The sequence below is a fragment of the Chanodichthys erythropterus genome, chromosome 10, assembly GCF_024489055.1.
Source record: "Chanodichthys erythropterus isolate Z2021 chromosome 10, ASM2448905v1, whole genome shotgun sequence".
Classification (NCBI taxonomy): domain Eukaryota; kingdom Metazoa; phylum Chordata; class Actinopteri; order Cypriniformes; family Xenocyprididae; genus Chanodichthys; species Chanodichthys erythropterus.
Genome location: NC_090230.1, coordinates 38238094 through 38253887, shown reverse-complemented (window position 1 = coordinate 38253887; position 15794 = coordinate 38238094). Strand labels below are relative to the sequence as shown.

Genomic DNA, 15794 nt, shown 5'->3' with positions numbered 1-15794 from the left:
GTCAGTAGACGCTCACATCCTGTGCGGTTGAGGAAGTGTGTTTAGACTCGGCTGTATGTGTGAGTTGCTTCAGGCCGGTGCTGGTGTCTTCAATAAGAGCTGAGCTGCTTTCTGTCAGGAGAACTTAAGAGAAAAAAACATTTGACACAATTGACAGAATGCTTCAAAGGAAACCATCAAATGTCTCTGACAAATCAAGGAACAAACCTAAGGTAAAACCTTTTTCTTTTCCAAAAACAAACAGTTGGTCCATCTTTTGTGGTGAAATGATACATTACGCAAGTACTAACAGTTCGCTCACTTAACAGTTTATTATTCTGTTTTGACCTTGTCTGTTTGCAAACAAAAGCCATGCGAAACTGTCACTTTGTTGGCCATTAGTGATCTCTTCTGTGACCAGAAGACTGGTGTGAAGCAGCCCACCATTAACCTATTTTGTTCATTTTTGTTTCAGCGATCCACCAGTTTTGGGATTTTTGACAGACAGCAGCACACCCAGGTCAAGGCAGAAGATAAGGGAGAAAGTTTGGTGAGTGTTTCTCTTTTCGATAATGCACATATAAAAAACCTGAACTTGTACTGAAAAAAAAAACTTGTTCTGAACTAGCCCATGGAAGCGGCTGAGGTGGATCCCAGTAAATCAGGAGGTCTCGGGAAGAAGATGAAGAACATCTCACTGACCATGCGTAAAAAGATGGGCCGGAAATACACGAAAGCCCTGTCAGAGGAAACGGTGAGCGCTTGCTTGACAGTTCAGCACCTTTAACCTTTAAAACAACATCAAAACTTACCAGCCGTGTTGTTGTTGCACTCTTTAAAAAATACGTTTTTTTATGTTCAGCAAAGAACGCTCTTCTTATGAAGAGCCATTTTTTCTATAACATTTTTTTCTTGAGTTCTTTTTGAGAACTTGATGTTGCATCATAAGTTGTTCAGATAAGCAAATTGACTTCTAGGTTTTTTAAAAGCTTTGTTCAACAAACTTTTGAGCACAAATAATTTGTAAAATGTCCAAAATGCTCTTTTATATTATATGGTCTGGGGCTTTTGAGGTCCAAAAAAGTGTGTATGACCTGCATGTTATATTCCAAGTGTTCAGAGTCACACAATAGATTTTATGTGAGGAAAAGACCAACTTTTAAGTTGAAAATCTTCCTCAGGTCAACTAAAAATGAAGACTTGATTATAATGTAGGTTCAAACTAGCTTTGCTTATATGTGAAAGAAAATCTGTAAATTATACAGCAACCTTCTGACTTGATACATGACAGAAAGGTTAACTGTAAAAATCTACAGTAAAAGTGATGTCCAGGCTTGGAAAAAGTACATCAATTGGGGTTTAAAACTATTTTTTAAACATCAAAAAAAGTACAAAGCAAAGAGTAAAAGTTCTTAGAAGAACTTGAAAGTTTCTCCTACAACACTTATCTTGAGTAAGCAGTGTGAGTCTGAGGTATTAAAGCAGTAAAAACAAGAACGCCCAACGTTTCTGTAGTTTTCTCATTTATTTAGCTCATGAAGCAGCGTGCCTTTATTTGCCGCTGTACTATAAAGAGCTTCTGAGGAGCTTGTGTGGGTGGATTACATGCAGCTCCCGTGTCTGAGGTAAAAATGGCATCGCAGCTCTCGGGGATTAAAGACTTTTCTCCCTCGAGCGGCCCGCGGCCTCGCACGACCTGATTTGGTACCTGAAGACCTGTTACGTATCAGCTTTTGATTGGGACACTTCCCTGAGACTTTCTCTGCTCACGAATGCAGTTGATGTTTTTCACAGGGAGAGGAGACTGAAGCTGTGGTGGCTGAAGTCGGGGACGGTATGCTGGCCAAAGGCTGTCACCCCTCCATGGAAAGTTTGTTCAGTTTGCACAGCGGCCAGAGTTCATCTAGTAAGCTGATCTTCTACAACTATTAGACCACTTATTATTGGACCATAGCTCTGATGTGCAATTTAATCAGAGCTACCACACGAGCAAAAACATACTGTTTGCTGAAATGACATTTTGGTGCAGATGTGCTCTTGACATTTCAACCATGTGGTTTGTGTTTCACTGGTTGTTTTTGCATTTCTTGGTGCTTTAGGTGGCGTGACCAGCAGCTCTGAAGGTTATAGTAACAGGGACAGCCTGCGTTTAGAAGAAGAAGTGCCCTACACAGGCCAGTTTTGCGGGAGAGCCAAGGTCCACACTGACTTTGTTCCCAGTCCGTATGACACAGAGTCTCTCAAACTCAAGGTAAAAACCAACGTGAGATGTTAAAGGGTTAGTTCACTCAAAAATTTAAATTCTGTCATCAATTACTCACCCTCATGTCATTCCAAACCTGTAAGGCTTTCGTTCATCTTCGGAACACAAATAAAGATCTTTTTGATGAAACTTGAGGGATTTTTGTCCCTCCATTCAAAGCTACGCAACTGACACTTTTCTGGACAATTTTCTGAAGGGACTCGATCGCTTTATATGATGAACAGATTGAATTTAGGCTTTTATTCACATATAAGCATTGATCAGCGAACATAAACAGAAGCTCAATCGAACCTGCGGAAGAATGAACCTAATTTGTTCTTGCACACGAGCTTCTGTTTACCACATCAACTACGGTGCGAGTTGATGAATGTTTATATGTGAATAAAAGATTCAATCTGTTCATTATATTAAGCGATTGTGTCTCTTCAGAAAATTTGGACTAAACCTCTCAATTCATATGGATTAGTTTTACGTTCTCTTTATGAACTTTTTGAAGTGTCAAAGTGGTAAAGCCGTCACTGGAGAGTACAGAAATCTCTCCGATTTCATCAAAAAGATCTTCATTTGTGTTCTGAAGATGAACCAAAGTGTTACGGGTTTGGAATGACATGAGGGTGAGTAATTAATGACAGAATTTTCATTTTTGGGTGAACTATCCCTTTAAGTGAAAAGAAACAAACTCAAATCAGCAGTGCTAACTCAATACAAAATTTTTGTTTTAAATAAATGGTGTTCTTTTGAATGTTCTGTTCATCAGAGAATTCTGAAAAACGTGTTTGATGGTTTCCGTAAAAGTATTAAGCAGCACAACTGTTTTCAACATTGATAATAATGTTTCTTGAGCACCAAATCAGCATGTTAGAATTATTTCTGACTTTGTTCCCAGTCTGTATGACACAAACTTGAGGTAAAAACACCCTGAGATGACAAGAAACAAACTCAGCAGATTGATTGATTTGCATTTTGTTGTTCAATTGCCATGTATTATTTTTTGTTTTTAAGGTGGGAGATATTATTGAGATCATCAGTAAACCTGCAATGGGAATCTGGACTGGGATGCTGAACGGTAAAGTGGGAAGCTTTAAGTTCATCTACGTTGACGTGCTGGTGGAGGAAAGTGTGCCGGAACCGAGGATTCGCTCTCACCGGAGGAGCAGAAGACCTCGACCCAAAACCCTTCAGGAATTTCTGGAAAGACTCAATCTGGAGGTGCTTAAACTGTACAGTTAAACGCTATCACTGATGATCAACCTGCACCATTCAGAAGAGCCAAAAACACCCAATTCACTTTCAAACAGCTCAAAAACAGGATGTTATGTATTATCTGTGAAGTTGGTGCTACTTTAACAGACAAATTTGTTACCGCAGGAGCACATTTCGTCTCTGCTGTTGAACGGGTATCAGACGGTGGAAGATCTTCGGGATTTGAAGGAGCAGCACCTTGTAGAGCTGAATGTGACCGACCCTGAACACAGACACCTGCTGTTAGCGGCAGCAGAAAGCCTGCAGGACACTGAATGTAAGTGGGTGAACATCAAAATATTTAAAAATGTCAGCAAATGCCACATAAATGATGCTATCTTTGTTTTCCAAGACATGTTGTTGAATTTTCAGTTTTATAAAAAATCTCTCTCAGTTAAAGGGGTGATGTAGGATGAGCTCCTCAGAGCTCTGATCGTTTCAGAAACTCAAAAACAAACCTCATTAAAAGCCACAATGGTGAAGCGACAAGCTGAAAACTCAAGTTTTCACACGTCTTTCCTCAGATAACAATCTAGTTTCTTCCCCTCAGTTGTATAACTGTGGTGATATACATAATGAACACAAAACAAAAATGAGATAAAATGCATAAAAAAAAATTAAAATATATATATTTTAAATTAAATACTACATTTAAATAAAATAAATAAGATATTATTAATTAAGTTATATTTAAGTAAATAATATAAAATATTGAATTTTTTTACAGAATATTTTAATAAAATTTTGTTTATGACATAATAAATTAACCACAGGACAAGATGAGAAAACAATGTCATTTTAAATGTCATATTTAAATAAAATAATGAACGTTAAATAAAATGAATGAATGTTAAATAAAAAAATTTAATAAGATTAATGTATAAATAAAACGTGGTTTAGTAAATACATTTTACATATAAAATATTAAATATATTTAAATAGATAATATAAACTTTAAAAAAATATTTTTTAATAAAAAATTGAATACATTGATGTTTAAAAAAAAATTAAATATCTTTAAAATTGTCCACAATGACTAGAAAAGGAGTTTCAGATTTTTTTTTTTTTTTAATTAGCGTAGCTTAATAAAAAAAAAAATGCTGCTAGTGGAAAAAAGTGAATGTCATTGAGGCCAGTCGTCTGCATGTGATGAAAGACCCAACAGGAAGTGTTGAGCAGTGAGTTTGTGGGTATTCATCTCATACAGCCACACCTCACAAACTACACCAAATGCTGCAATACACAGAAAAACATTGCGTGTGTTACGTGTTATAAGACATACTTCCAAGTAATTCATGAATATTTATGCACAATCATCCGATGACATTATCGTTACGTCTGTGCGTGTACCACAGACCACAGCCTGATGTGAAAGCCATGTTTTTTTCTAATACAGATAATAATCAGAATCTGGGAGAGACAAATGAGGAGCCCAAATCTCCCTCTGAACAAGTCAAAGTCGAACTGAGCGACTGTCCCAGAGACTCGGGCTGTTACATCGGATCAGACTGTTCAGACAACAGTAAAGAGGACACAGAGACCCAGCTGGCCCCTCTCAGCCCACCTACAACAGAAGCATAAACCACAGCCCAGCACGTTTTTTTTTTTGTTTTTTTTTTGCCCTCGTCTGCCTCTGGTTGGTGCAACAACTGTTACCCGCTGACCACAACCTATTTTGGCCGGATTTTTTGACTGTGTAAAGAAGCCTTTGTGTTTCTGATCTGTTGCATTAAGGAGTTTTGATGTCTGATGACACTGGACTCTCACGTCATGGACACTGTGAAGTTATTAGAGATATACAGACATTAAAGATGACATGTAAATATACTGTAAATATGGTAAGAGAGGTACAACTTTGCTCTTGTAAACCATTTAAACTTTGCCTTGCACATGTTAGACAAAACAAGAAACTACTGAGATTACAAATGTATTATTTTATGCAATAAAAATAATTCTTTATATTGTACTATTTTCATCTGTTACATATCCAGTCATATTAATATACTGATAGTTACTGGTACAGAGCTTATGGCAGTGGTTTCCTGAAACTAAAAATGTCACTGAAACAAAAAGATCAGAAATACTCTGAAACTGAAACAGTGCGTCATTCACACCAGTCAGTCTTGATTTGTTGCTGCCATCTAGTGTGAGCATTTACTAACTCCATAAAAAAGCAAACTATTATTTAAAACATTAACGGCATATATTTATATATATATATATATATAATTGCTGAAAAAAAAAAAAAACAGTTTGGCAACATTATCACACAGTTCTTGCTTAATTCTATCTTAAAGCATAATAATTGGTAACTCTTTATAATAACTTCCATTACTGACATTAACAAATATGGCATTCTATAATGGTTTATTAATCATTAGTTAATGCACATTCAAACAATTAAACTTTGATTCATTTTTGAATATGCATAAACTACGGACCTGTAATGACTATACACTAGCGTTTAAAGGTTTGGGGTCAGTAGGATTTTTAAAAATTTTCTTCAAGTCTGCATTTATTTAATTAAAAATACAGTAAAACATTAATATTGTGAATTATTATTACAATTCTATTTAATACATTTTTATTCCTGTGATGCAAGGCTGATTTTTTAGCAGCTCACAAAACATTTATAAATTTTGAAAATGGTTGTTAAGCTTAATATTTTTCTGGAAAACCAGAAAAATATACATTTTTAATATTAATATTTTTTTAGGATTGTTTGATCAATAGAAACTTCAAAAGAACAGTATTTTTGTTTTAATGGATATATTTAGTAACATTATAAGTGTCTTTAATGTCATGTTTGTTTAATTTAATGCATCTTTGCTGAGTAAAAGTATTAATTTATTTTTTAATCTTACTGGCCGCATGAACGTTGCACAAATTTTATGCTCATGAATGAATATGGCCAATGTATTACCCATTAATTATTCAATAAAAAACCTTTTATGTTTTAGGGTACGTTTACATGACAACTGTGTACTAAAAATTGTATTTTTTTGCATACAGACGACATGACATTGTTGTCAAAACGATCCCCGTTCACACAAATCTGCAAAAAACGACTAAAAACGCTGTATTATGGTGCCAGTCCAGTAGTTGGTGATGTCACTTTGTAAACAGCTATATGCCTATAGACTGAACATGTAATATGCATGGACGTGACATCACCTTTTTTTTTTTTTTACAAATTCACATTTTTGTAGTTTACGGGGAGATGATAACGGTATGGTTTTCAAAACTTAAACTTTTAAAAATAGGTTTCAAAGTGCGAGTCACCCAAAACACCATTTTTAGTTGAAAATGGTGTCGTGTAAATGTCCCCTTAAATTAACAAAATTAGACATTTTAAAGCTAAAGTATCGTTCTGTGAGACTAAAACTTTTTTCTTTTTTTTTCTCTTTACTTCAGCACAGGATGATTTGGTCTAGTTTAAGTGGCCCAAATTACCTGAATTCACCTGATATACTGATTAATTTCCTCAAACATAATATTTCACTTCAAAACCTCATGGAAAAACACTCTCAACAAGAGATTTCATTACAAAAAAACAATCACTTAAAAAGACATCAATACAGCAATGTAGAAGAAAGATGATTTTAAGCTAGTGCAATGAGATATGAATCATCAGGAAGCAAATGATATGTTACAAAAATAAAATAAATAAAAAAATAAATATTCGTCTCAGCCTACAATCAAGTGGGCTAGTTTGGGGCTCAAAACATCTCTGAACCTATGATTTCTGCATGCTTTAACATTAAATCCATTATTCTTCAGTCTGTTCTTCAAGAACATTAATAATAGGACACTTTTATTACCTGCTTTGAACAGTTTGGACTCTAAAATGTACAGTGCACAATAACTCAGCTCCATTTTAAATATGGTTTTATACAGAAAAAAATACATCAGCACATAAGGCATCAAAGCAGAACACTGAATCAGTTGAATACACTCCCCAGAGAGTCTGTGAACCAACGAAAAACGTTCAAAATAAACATCCATCAGAGATTAGCGTTCAAAAAAGCAACTCGGTCTAAAATAATGAGATGTTCATTCCATAAAATGAATTCAAGTCTTCACTAAAGTTTCGCTGTATGACGTGCGGGCGTCATGATATCATCATGTGTGTACGCGTCCAGTCCGTTTCCTGTGTAGACGGAGAGCTCGTCTGTGCTCCCGACACCATTGTTGATCTCTGAAGGATGAAAAGAGCACAGAACTTAATAGACTCACAGGGCAGACTTCTCCACTAGGGGGTGATATAGGGTCTCTATTTAAACGAATAAACATTCACAGAGCCCACAATAACATTTTTATACTCCAATAAAATATTACAATATGTGTCTGCGCACAGTGATCTGCCTTAAATAGAAACATTTGTAAATAACAACACAATTTTAGGGGTGTAACGGTACATGTATTCGTCCCGAACGGTCACAGTACAGACGTCACGGTTCGGTGGATACAGTCAGATGACGAATACAGTCGGCCTCAGGCGATCCACACTCCAATCCAGAAGGGGGTGCGCATGGTAATGCAACACTGTTTGCTAACTGCCACAACAGGAAAAAACGCAGAAGAACAACAACAGACGATCTATGCATAGATTTGTAATCTTTCAACCAGTTTTTAAACTTCCGAAAAACATCAATAAAACAGCTTGAGAATAATATCTCACGTAGCATTACATTTACCTCAGGCAAGTCATTTAGTGTCCACAGCATGTTAGTTCACTAGAGAAATGAACTCTAGAGGGGAGCGTTTCACTAAATATATGCACTATATTAGCTTATATATTCATTGTATTTACTTTCCCCGTTAGTAATGTATTAACTATTTAATATGTTAAATAAATTTGTCATGAAAACAAGTTAAAAAATGAATTGGAGTAGAAAATAATTGAAAAATTATTTTATAATTAGATTTAGAAGTTCCAAAACCTGCCTTATGTACAATTTACTTTTTTTTTTTTTGTGGATTATATCTAAAAATAGATATCAACTGAATGTAATAGTTTGGGCTCTGTTGTTAAATGTAACCTTTAATATTATAGTAATGTGCGAGGAAAGGCTCCCTATATATTTTACAGCAATAACGGAGATAGATTTTTTTTTTTATCCTTAAGAAAACGTTAATTATAATTGAATTATTTAAAGAGAGACACAATTTGTTCAATAAACCACTTTTTACTAAAAAAAAGAAAAAAGAAGCAATTTCATGTTTAGTTTTCTTCCTCCTCATGTACCGAACCATGACTTCAATACAGATGTACGTACCGAGCTGTCATGTTTGTGCACCGGTACACCCCTAAGATATACATATATATACATATATACATATATATATACACATTATATATATTTTATACACACACACACACACACACACACAGTATATATAATTAAAATTATGTTATTTTGTTTATATATATATATATATATATATATAATATATATATATATATATATAATATATATATATATATATATAATATATATATATATATATATAATATATATATATATATATATAATATATATATATATATATATAATATATATATATAATATATATATATATATATATATATATATATATATATATATATATATATATATATATATATATATATATATATATACATTTTTTTGTACTTTTAAATAATACATATTATTTTATGTTTTATCTTAAACCCCTAAAATGTCAGGTGGTGCAACTGTCCGAACAAATGAACAGACTAGGAAAACTATTTAAAATGGTTTCCTAATGATAGAAAAAACAAAAAACTGAATACTATGGCATCGTTTTAAGTTTGAAACCTTTCATATAAACATAAATATCAGTAGTTTTAAAGCTGTTGAGATAATTGAAAAACTTTTGTCCAGCAATTTGTATATTCTCAAATGTCAGGGTGGCACAACTGCAAACATGGCTCTTTTATTATGAATTGACAAGGTAATAACAGTAAACATAATGCATCATCCAGAGGACTCCAACTGATCCTTGCGGTGGAGTGAAAAAGTTTGTAGATCTCTCTCAAATACCGGTAAAAACTGTTCATTTCAAGTATTGGTAGGTTGGTACACTTTCCGTGTCAGGTGGTACAACTAGAGTATATACATACAACTATTTGGTTGTACCACCTGACATAAAAACACTTTGTAAAGTGTTACCATATGCAGATATGAACACTGATATTGGCGGTGCATTATGACTGCCACCAGGAGGCGACGTGCAACAGCCATAAGGTCACAGAATGTTCATTTGTACTGTGGCTTTATTATTCAGAGTTTAGCTGTGAATCTCACCTGAGAAGATCAGTTTCTCCTTCATAAGGTTGACGTCACGGCTCGGCCGACGCACCGCGCTTAGCATGATCTGCTCAGGGTTGTAGCTGCGCATTCCACTCATTTTCCACCTGAGGAAAAAGATGACGACACACTTCTGAAAGTGCCAAAAAGTTCTGGATGTTATTGTGAAACCAAGCATCACATCTTGAGATATTTGACAACTTAAAAGGAGATAAGAACAGAGCTAAGAACTGAGGTAAACGCACATGAGAACGATAATGTGAATAAATAATTAAAAACCACCTAACAGCATGTTCAAAAATTCTGTCCCTAAAATACTCATCCTTATTACCTGATCAGGTGATAGCTGAGCAATTTCAGCGTGCAGCGGAGGACAGGCACATGCAAAGAGCAGAGGACAGCGAGAAGATGGAGGGAAAGTAGATTGCCAAAGAGAAAAGAGCAGAGCCATCAGTTGAAAAGCATCCAGCCGCCCAGCTAAGATATAGCAAGCATGCTAACTACAAAAAAAATCTAACGTTAACGACGAGGACTGCTCTGAAAATCAGGCAGGCATTCGTGCAAATGTGTGTGAGTGCAGAAAACAACATATCTGACAGTAAAGCCTCTACCGACACAGCAAAAGCATACGGATTCCAATATTAAAAAATATTAAAGGGATAGTTCAACCAAAAATGAAAATTCTGTCAACATTTACTCATCCTCAAGTTGTTCCAAACCTGTATGAGTTTCTTTCTTCTTCTGAACACAAAAGAATATTGGTAATCGATCAAACAGTTGACGGTAGTCATTGACTTAAATGAAAAAAATACTATGGAAGTCGATGGAAATAGTCAACTGTCTGGTTACAAACATTCTTCAAAATATCTTCTTTTGTGTTTAACAGAAGAAAGAAACTCATACAGGTTTGGAACAACATGAGGGTGAGTAAATAATGACAACATTTTCATTTTTGGGTCAACTATCCCTTTAAGAAACACCTCAAAGCACGTGATAAAGGAGATGCACTTACTTCTGAAATATGAAAATGCCAATGACAATCGCCAAAGAGATTAAATCTGAAGTGATCCATATCAGGCCATATTCATCTGCACTCTACAAAACATGTTTTAGCAGCAATCTGCCATTAGATATCAATATAAATACATAAAAGAAATTATGAGGAGAAAAACAATACAGTCAGAATAGAATAGAATAAAACAGAGGGTAGAATAGAATAAAATAAACCTATATATAATATATGAGAGAGAGAGAGAGATTGATTCTGCTTTTCATGTATGAAAATAAAATATATATATATATATATATGTATATACACACACACACACACATATTTATATATAAATACTTCTAGAATTTTACAAAAAATTTAATTTATTAAACTTTTAAATGTTGTGTAATGGTGTCTAAATATTCAGTCTAAAAATAGTATGCAAATAGTGATTTTCTAGTAGTATGCATGTTTCTTGGAGATGATATTGGCCACACTTTCTTGTACTAAACAGACGTTTTTCTGATGCAAATGTATGCAACTAGGTTGCATTATTTCCTAATACTGGATTGCTAATCTTGCATCATATATTATGAAGTATGCCAAGACTCAATTTAGAGACTTTTTGCACATTTTCTGTGTTATTTTTAGAGGAAAATTAAAAATTGTGTTAAACAGGGCTAAGATTCACTACATCCTCCTTGGAATCTTACGGCATAATCAAATTAGTCATTAAATGAACATGCGGACAATGTGTAGGACTGAATGACAGGCATTCCAAATCTGTGGAAAACTGCACAGGGTTCTGTGTAGGCCTGCTTGACTGTGACCATAGGAGCTAACAGAAGTATGAATTGGGATTCAGCCAGGGAGAGAGAGAGAGTGAGAGAGAGAGAGAGAGAGAGAGAGAGATCAGTACCATGATCCAGATAGGATTAGGCACTTTCTTCAGGATGTGTGGAGCATCAGAGGAGACAGATTGAACCCCGCTGCACCACATGAGCGAATAGAGCCACGGCTCGTTCACTGGATACACGTTTACACTCACATTACTGCCAGAAAACTGCCTGCTCACAACAGACACACACACACACACACAGGGAAAGAGAGAGAGAAAGTGTGCTTCGTAAAAGTATTGCAGAATAAAACCCCATGCTCTATTTTCATATGAATAAAATTATAAATAGAAGAATAGATAATGCATCAAAAATATAAATCACATTAAAAACATTAAAATATATATTGTATAAATATAAAACTATAAAACAAAGCATTATAAAATATAATAAAGTAATAAAAGTAACAATAAAACATCAGTAAAAGACCCATCAATTATCTAAATACATCCATTAAAATAAGTGTAGCTGTTATTTCCAATAACTGTATCGCATTTAATTACATATTGTTATTTTAATATACTATGATTTTACAGGCATTGAGAACATCTGATGTTATATTTCACTGCAAAATGCTTTCAGTATGATATTCAATACGGATTCAGAAAGGCGGATCTCTGCGTGTGTGTACCTGATATCCTGAGCTCTGGCCTGACTGTAGTGCAGGGTCAGAGTACTGATCCCTCTTTCTTTCAGCTCAGCCACAGGAAGTTTCTCATCTGACGCCTGCTGGAGGAGAGGAACTGCTGCACGCACCTTCTTCCTGTACCAGTCAGGTGTCCACATCACCTAAACATAGAAACAGTAGCTTATTAAGGTCTTTTCTAATCTTAGAAGCTTGTTCAAAATATTTTTCTGAATATTTAGGACACTGACACAGAATATTAAAGCAAAATTTATATTAAATAAACTATATATAAAAAATTTATAAAAAAAAAAAAAAAACATTTTTAGGTAAATTCGTATTTATTAAAAAAGATTTGGCTGAAGGTCTTTTCTAATGTTAGAAGCTTATTAAGAATATTTTTCTCATTATTTATGATTTAGACTGACTTATATTAGACAAGATTAAATATATATATATTTTTAAATTAAATTGTGATAGTATTTTTAGATTAATTTATTTGGCAAACAATTTCTAGAATTCAGAATTAATCTAAAATTACATAAATGACATAAAATAAATAAATATATACATTAGTAAATCTTAAATATTTTTAAGATGAATTTAATAAATAAATTATCTGATAAAACATTTTCTAATGTTGGAAGTTTATTAAGAATATTTTCTAAATATTTAAGATTTAGATAGAATAATAAGACATTAAACAACATTTCAAAAAATTATATAAAAATTAATAAATACATTTTTTACATTTAATCTTAAAATTTTAAAAGTATTTTTAGATGAATTCTGAAAAATGTTGAAATTGTCACATAAATTAATACAATTATATAAAAATAATTATTAAATACATATATTATGAAATATATATATATATATATAAAACAAACTATATAAAATAAATAAATAAATTGATATTGAAAAAAATATATTTTAACAAATTCTGAATTTTATTAGAAAATATTTGGCTCATAAAATGATGCTAAAGGTCTTTTCTAATTTTAGAAGCTTATTAAGAATATTTGTAGAAATATTTAAGCTTTAGACTAAATATTAAGATAACATTTCGACAAACTGTATGTGTTAAAATAAATAAATGCATACAGACTTATATACATATATACATATTTAATATATTTTTAAAACTTAAATATTGTTAGATAAATTATGAATTTATTTGAAATTATATGGTGCATTCATAACATGTTGCCCATTTACTTTGTTAGAAATGACAGAATAATATGAATATTACACTGCTAAATGTATACATGTTTTTTGTGCTCTCACCTGTTCTGGTTGGATGCTGGATCTCTGAATCACCTTCAATGCATCACTGACCCAGAGCTGGTGCCGGGGATGCTGGGGTGGAGGCCGGCGCAGGCTGAAGATCACAGAGCGGTTCGTTCTGGCAGCCAGACGCAGCAGCTCCGCGAGGCTACACACCGTCTGATTGGCCGTGCGGTTGCGGTCCTTCTCTGACATGTACTGCGCTGTCCAGTACGGATCATCCTGAGGGACAAATAACATCAAAATCTTTGTTATCAGTGAATGGTGACAATAGAAATGAGAAAGAAATAGAATTTAGTACCCTGAGGAACCAAAGTCCAGCATTGAGACTGCGAATCTCTGTCCAGTTAAAGAAAGAGGCGTCGTTGTCCTGACGGGCAGGAAACAGTTTGTCCACATTGGTGGTCCTGCGTAGTGTGCGGTCCCTCATCAGAAAGGGCACTCCATCCAGACTGAAAATTGATTTTGTTAAATCAATATTTAAGATTTAAAAGATTTAAGATTTATCTAATAAAACTAAATAAATAAATATTTTTTGATAAATTCATAATTTATTAGAAATTATTCAGCTCAGTATCTTCCAATGTTAGAAACTTATTAAGAATATTTTTCTGAATATTTAATATATAGACTCACTAATAAGACAAAATAAATAAATAAATAAATATTTTTAGATCAATTCATAATTCATTAGAAATTATTTGTCTCAAAAAGTATCTTCTAATGTTAGAAACTTATTAAGAATATTTGTATTCTTAAAATTTAAGATTTAGACTGAATAATAAGACATCATAAACAATAGTTCAACAAAATACATACATTTTTAAATCTTAAATCTGAATTTATTAGAAATTGGCTATCTCATAACGTAGCTGATAAAGGCCTTTTCTAATGTTGGAAGCTTATTAACAATATTTTTCTCAATTTGTCTCATATTCAAAAAGGTAAAATAAAATAAAAGATGATTAATTGAAAATGGTATATGAAATTTCATAAAGAAAGTCAACAACAAAATGGATACCTAATGGTAACATCTGCTTCCAAGGCAGCGACTTTCTGTTGCAGTGCTTTACTAAAGGACATAATTGTGTGTTCTGGAGCGAGCTGAGAGAGAGAGAGAGAGAGAGAGAGGCAGTGTAAAATGTGAGTTACTGTCTTAACACTCCTTTGAAGAAGTCAAACAAACAGGTTTAAGCTTCACTGTACAATCGGCTTAATGTTTAGAGTAAGTGTAAGTGTTACTCTCTACAGCGGGGACAATTCCAGATCTTTCCATTTGTTGGTAAACTTCAGAAAGTAACCACAAACAAGTCATGACACACAGCCCTTGGGCTCAAACAAGGTCAAACAATGTTCCAGCATGGAAAACCAGGATTATGAAACTCACCATTGGAGCTCCACGACGGCCAATGATAGCAGGACGAGGACCGAGCTTCGACCGATCCATGATGCAGGGAGAAGAGATGAAGAGGGGAACCAGATACAAAACCAGGAGAACGCTCACATAAAGCACCAGCGTTACAACCTGGAGTCCTGAACAAACATATGCATGTCAAAAAATACATTACTGTTCAAAAGGTCGGGGTCAGTAAGATTTTTTAATATATTTGAAAGATGTCTTTTATGACCACCACGACTGCATTTATTTAATCAAAAATACAGCAATACTATGAAATATTATTGTAATTTGAAATAACTGTTTTCTATTTCAATATATTGTAAAATGTCATTTATTCCTGTGATGGCAAAGCTGAATTTTCAGCATCAGTTTTCAGTGTCACATGATCCTTCAGAAATCATTATAGTATGTCGATTCGGTGCTTAAAAGTGCAATATGTAAAAATTCTGTCCGCTAGAGGTCGCTAGAGTCCTATTCAAAACAAAGGCGTAGCTTGATGATGGCAAGTTTGAGTGCGGAATCTCGGGACATGTGGTCTTCACCTCAACAGCCGGTGGAAACAATCGGGATAGAACTCGGGAAGAAATCATGTTCATGGATGTGATTATTAACATTACTGTAGTATGAAGCAGAGCAGGACCGAGTGTTGTGGGAGCTGAACGAGGCCGCTGGAGCGATTGCGCAACACACGCAGGGAGCAGAGGAACTTTTATTATGCCGAAGTCGCTGGTGCCGCTTCCGCTTTTCCGGTCATGAGTATGAGGTAACGCAGCTCTGTTTATCATATTAGATACATTT

At 34.0% G+C, this 15794-nt stretch overlaps 2 protein-coding genes across 3 annotated transcripts in view; one reads left to right on the top strand and one right to left on the bottom strand.

Moving 5' to 3' along the window:
• On the top strand, positions 1-5410 carry samsn1b (SAM domain, SH3 domain and nuclear localisation signals 1b). Its single transcript, XM_067397636.1, has 8 exons — positions 1-212; positions 455-529; positions 608-733; positions 1774-1885; positions 2079-2230; positions 3245-3451; positions 3611-3761; positions 4881-5410. Exons 1-8 carry the CDS (start codon positions 159-161, stop codon positions 5063-5065), a joined length of 1062 nt encoding a protein of 353 aa, XP_067253737.1. The 5' UTR covers positions 1-158; the 3' UTR covers positions 5066-5410.
• A 151-nt stretch (positions 5411-5561) lies between these two features.
• The window catches only part of gdpd5a (glycerophosphodiester phosphodiesterase domain containing 5a), a 38745-nt gene continuing 28512 nt past the window's right edge, over positions 5562-15794 (bottom strand). Inside the window, exons 8-16 of one of the 2 annotated variants that reach the window (XM_067397635.1) lie at positions 14985-15130; positions 14619-14701; positions 13899-14049; positions 13598-13819; positions 12317-12474; positions 11709-11856; positions 10811-10893; positions 9796-9905; positions 5562-7682 (exon numbers count right to left, since the gene is read on the bottom strand). In XM_067397635.1, coding sequence (XP_067253736.1) covers positions 7567-7682; positions 9796-9905; positions 10811-10893; positions 11709-11856; positions 12317-12474; positions 13598-13819; positions 13899-14049; positions 14619-14701; positions 14985-15130 — 1217 coding nt within the window. In that variant the 3' untranslated portion in view covers positions 5562-7566. The remainder of the gene's footprint in view (positions 7683-9795; positions 9906-10810; positions 10894-11708; positions 11857-12316; positions 12475-13597; positions 13820-13898; positions 14050-14618; positions 14702-14984; positions 15131-15794) is intronic. The other variant, XR_010896180.1, reaches the window with a different exon arrangement.

Coding starts and splice junctions, on each gene's coding strand:
- samsn1b (XM_067397636.1), top strand. CDS start 159: ATGCTTCAAAGGAAACCATCAAATGTCTCTGACAAATCAAGGAACAAA. Junction 3,452..3,610: donor TGGAAAGACTCAATCTGGAG/GTGCTTAAACTG, acceptor TTGTTACCGCAG/GAGCACATTTCGTCTCTGCT. Junction 3,762..4,880: donor AAGCCTGCAGGACACTGAAT/GTAAGTGGGTGA, acceptor TTTCTAATACAG/ATAATAATCAGAATCTGGGA.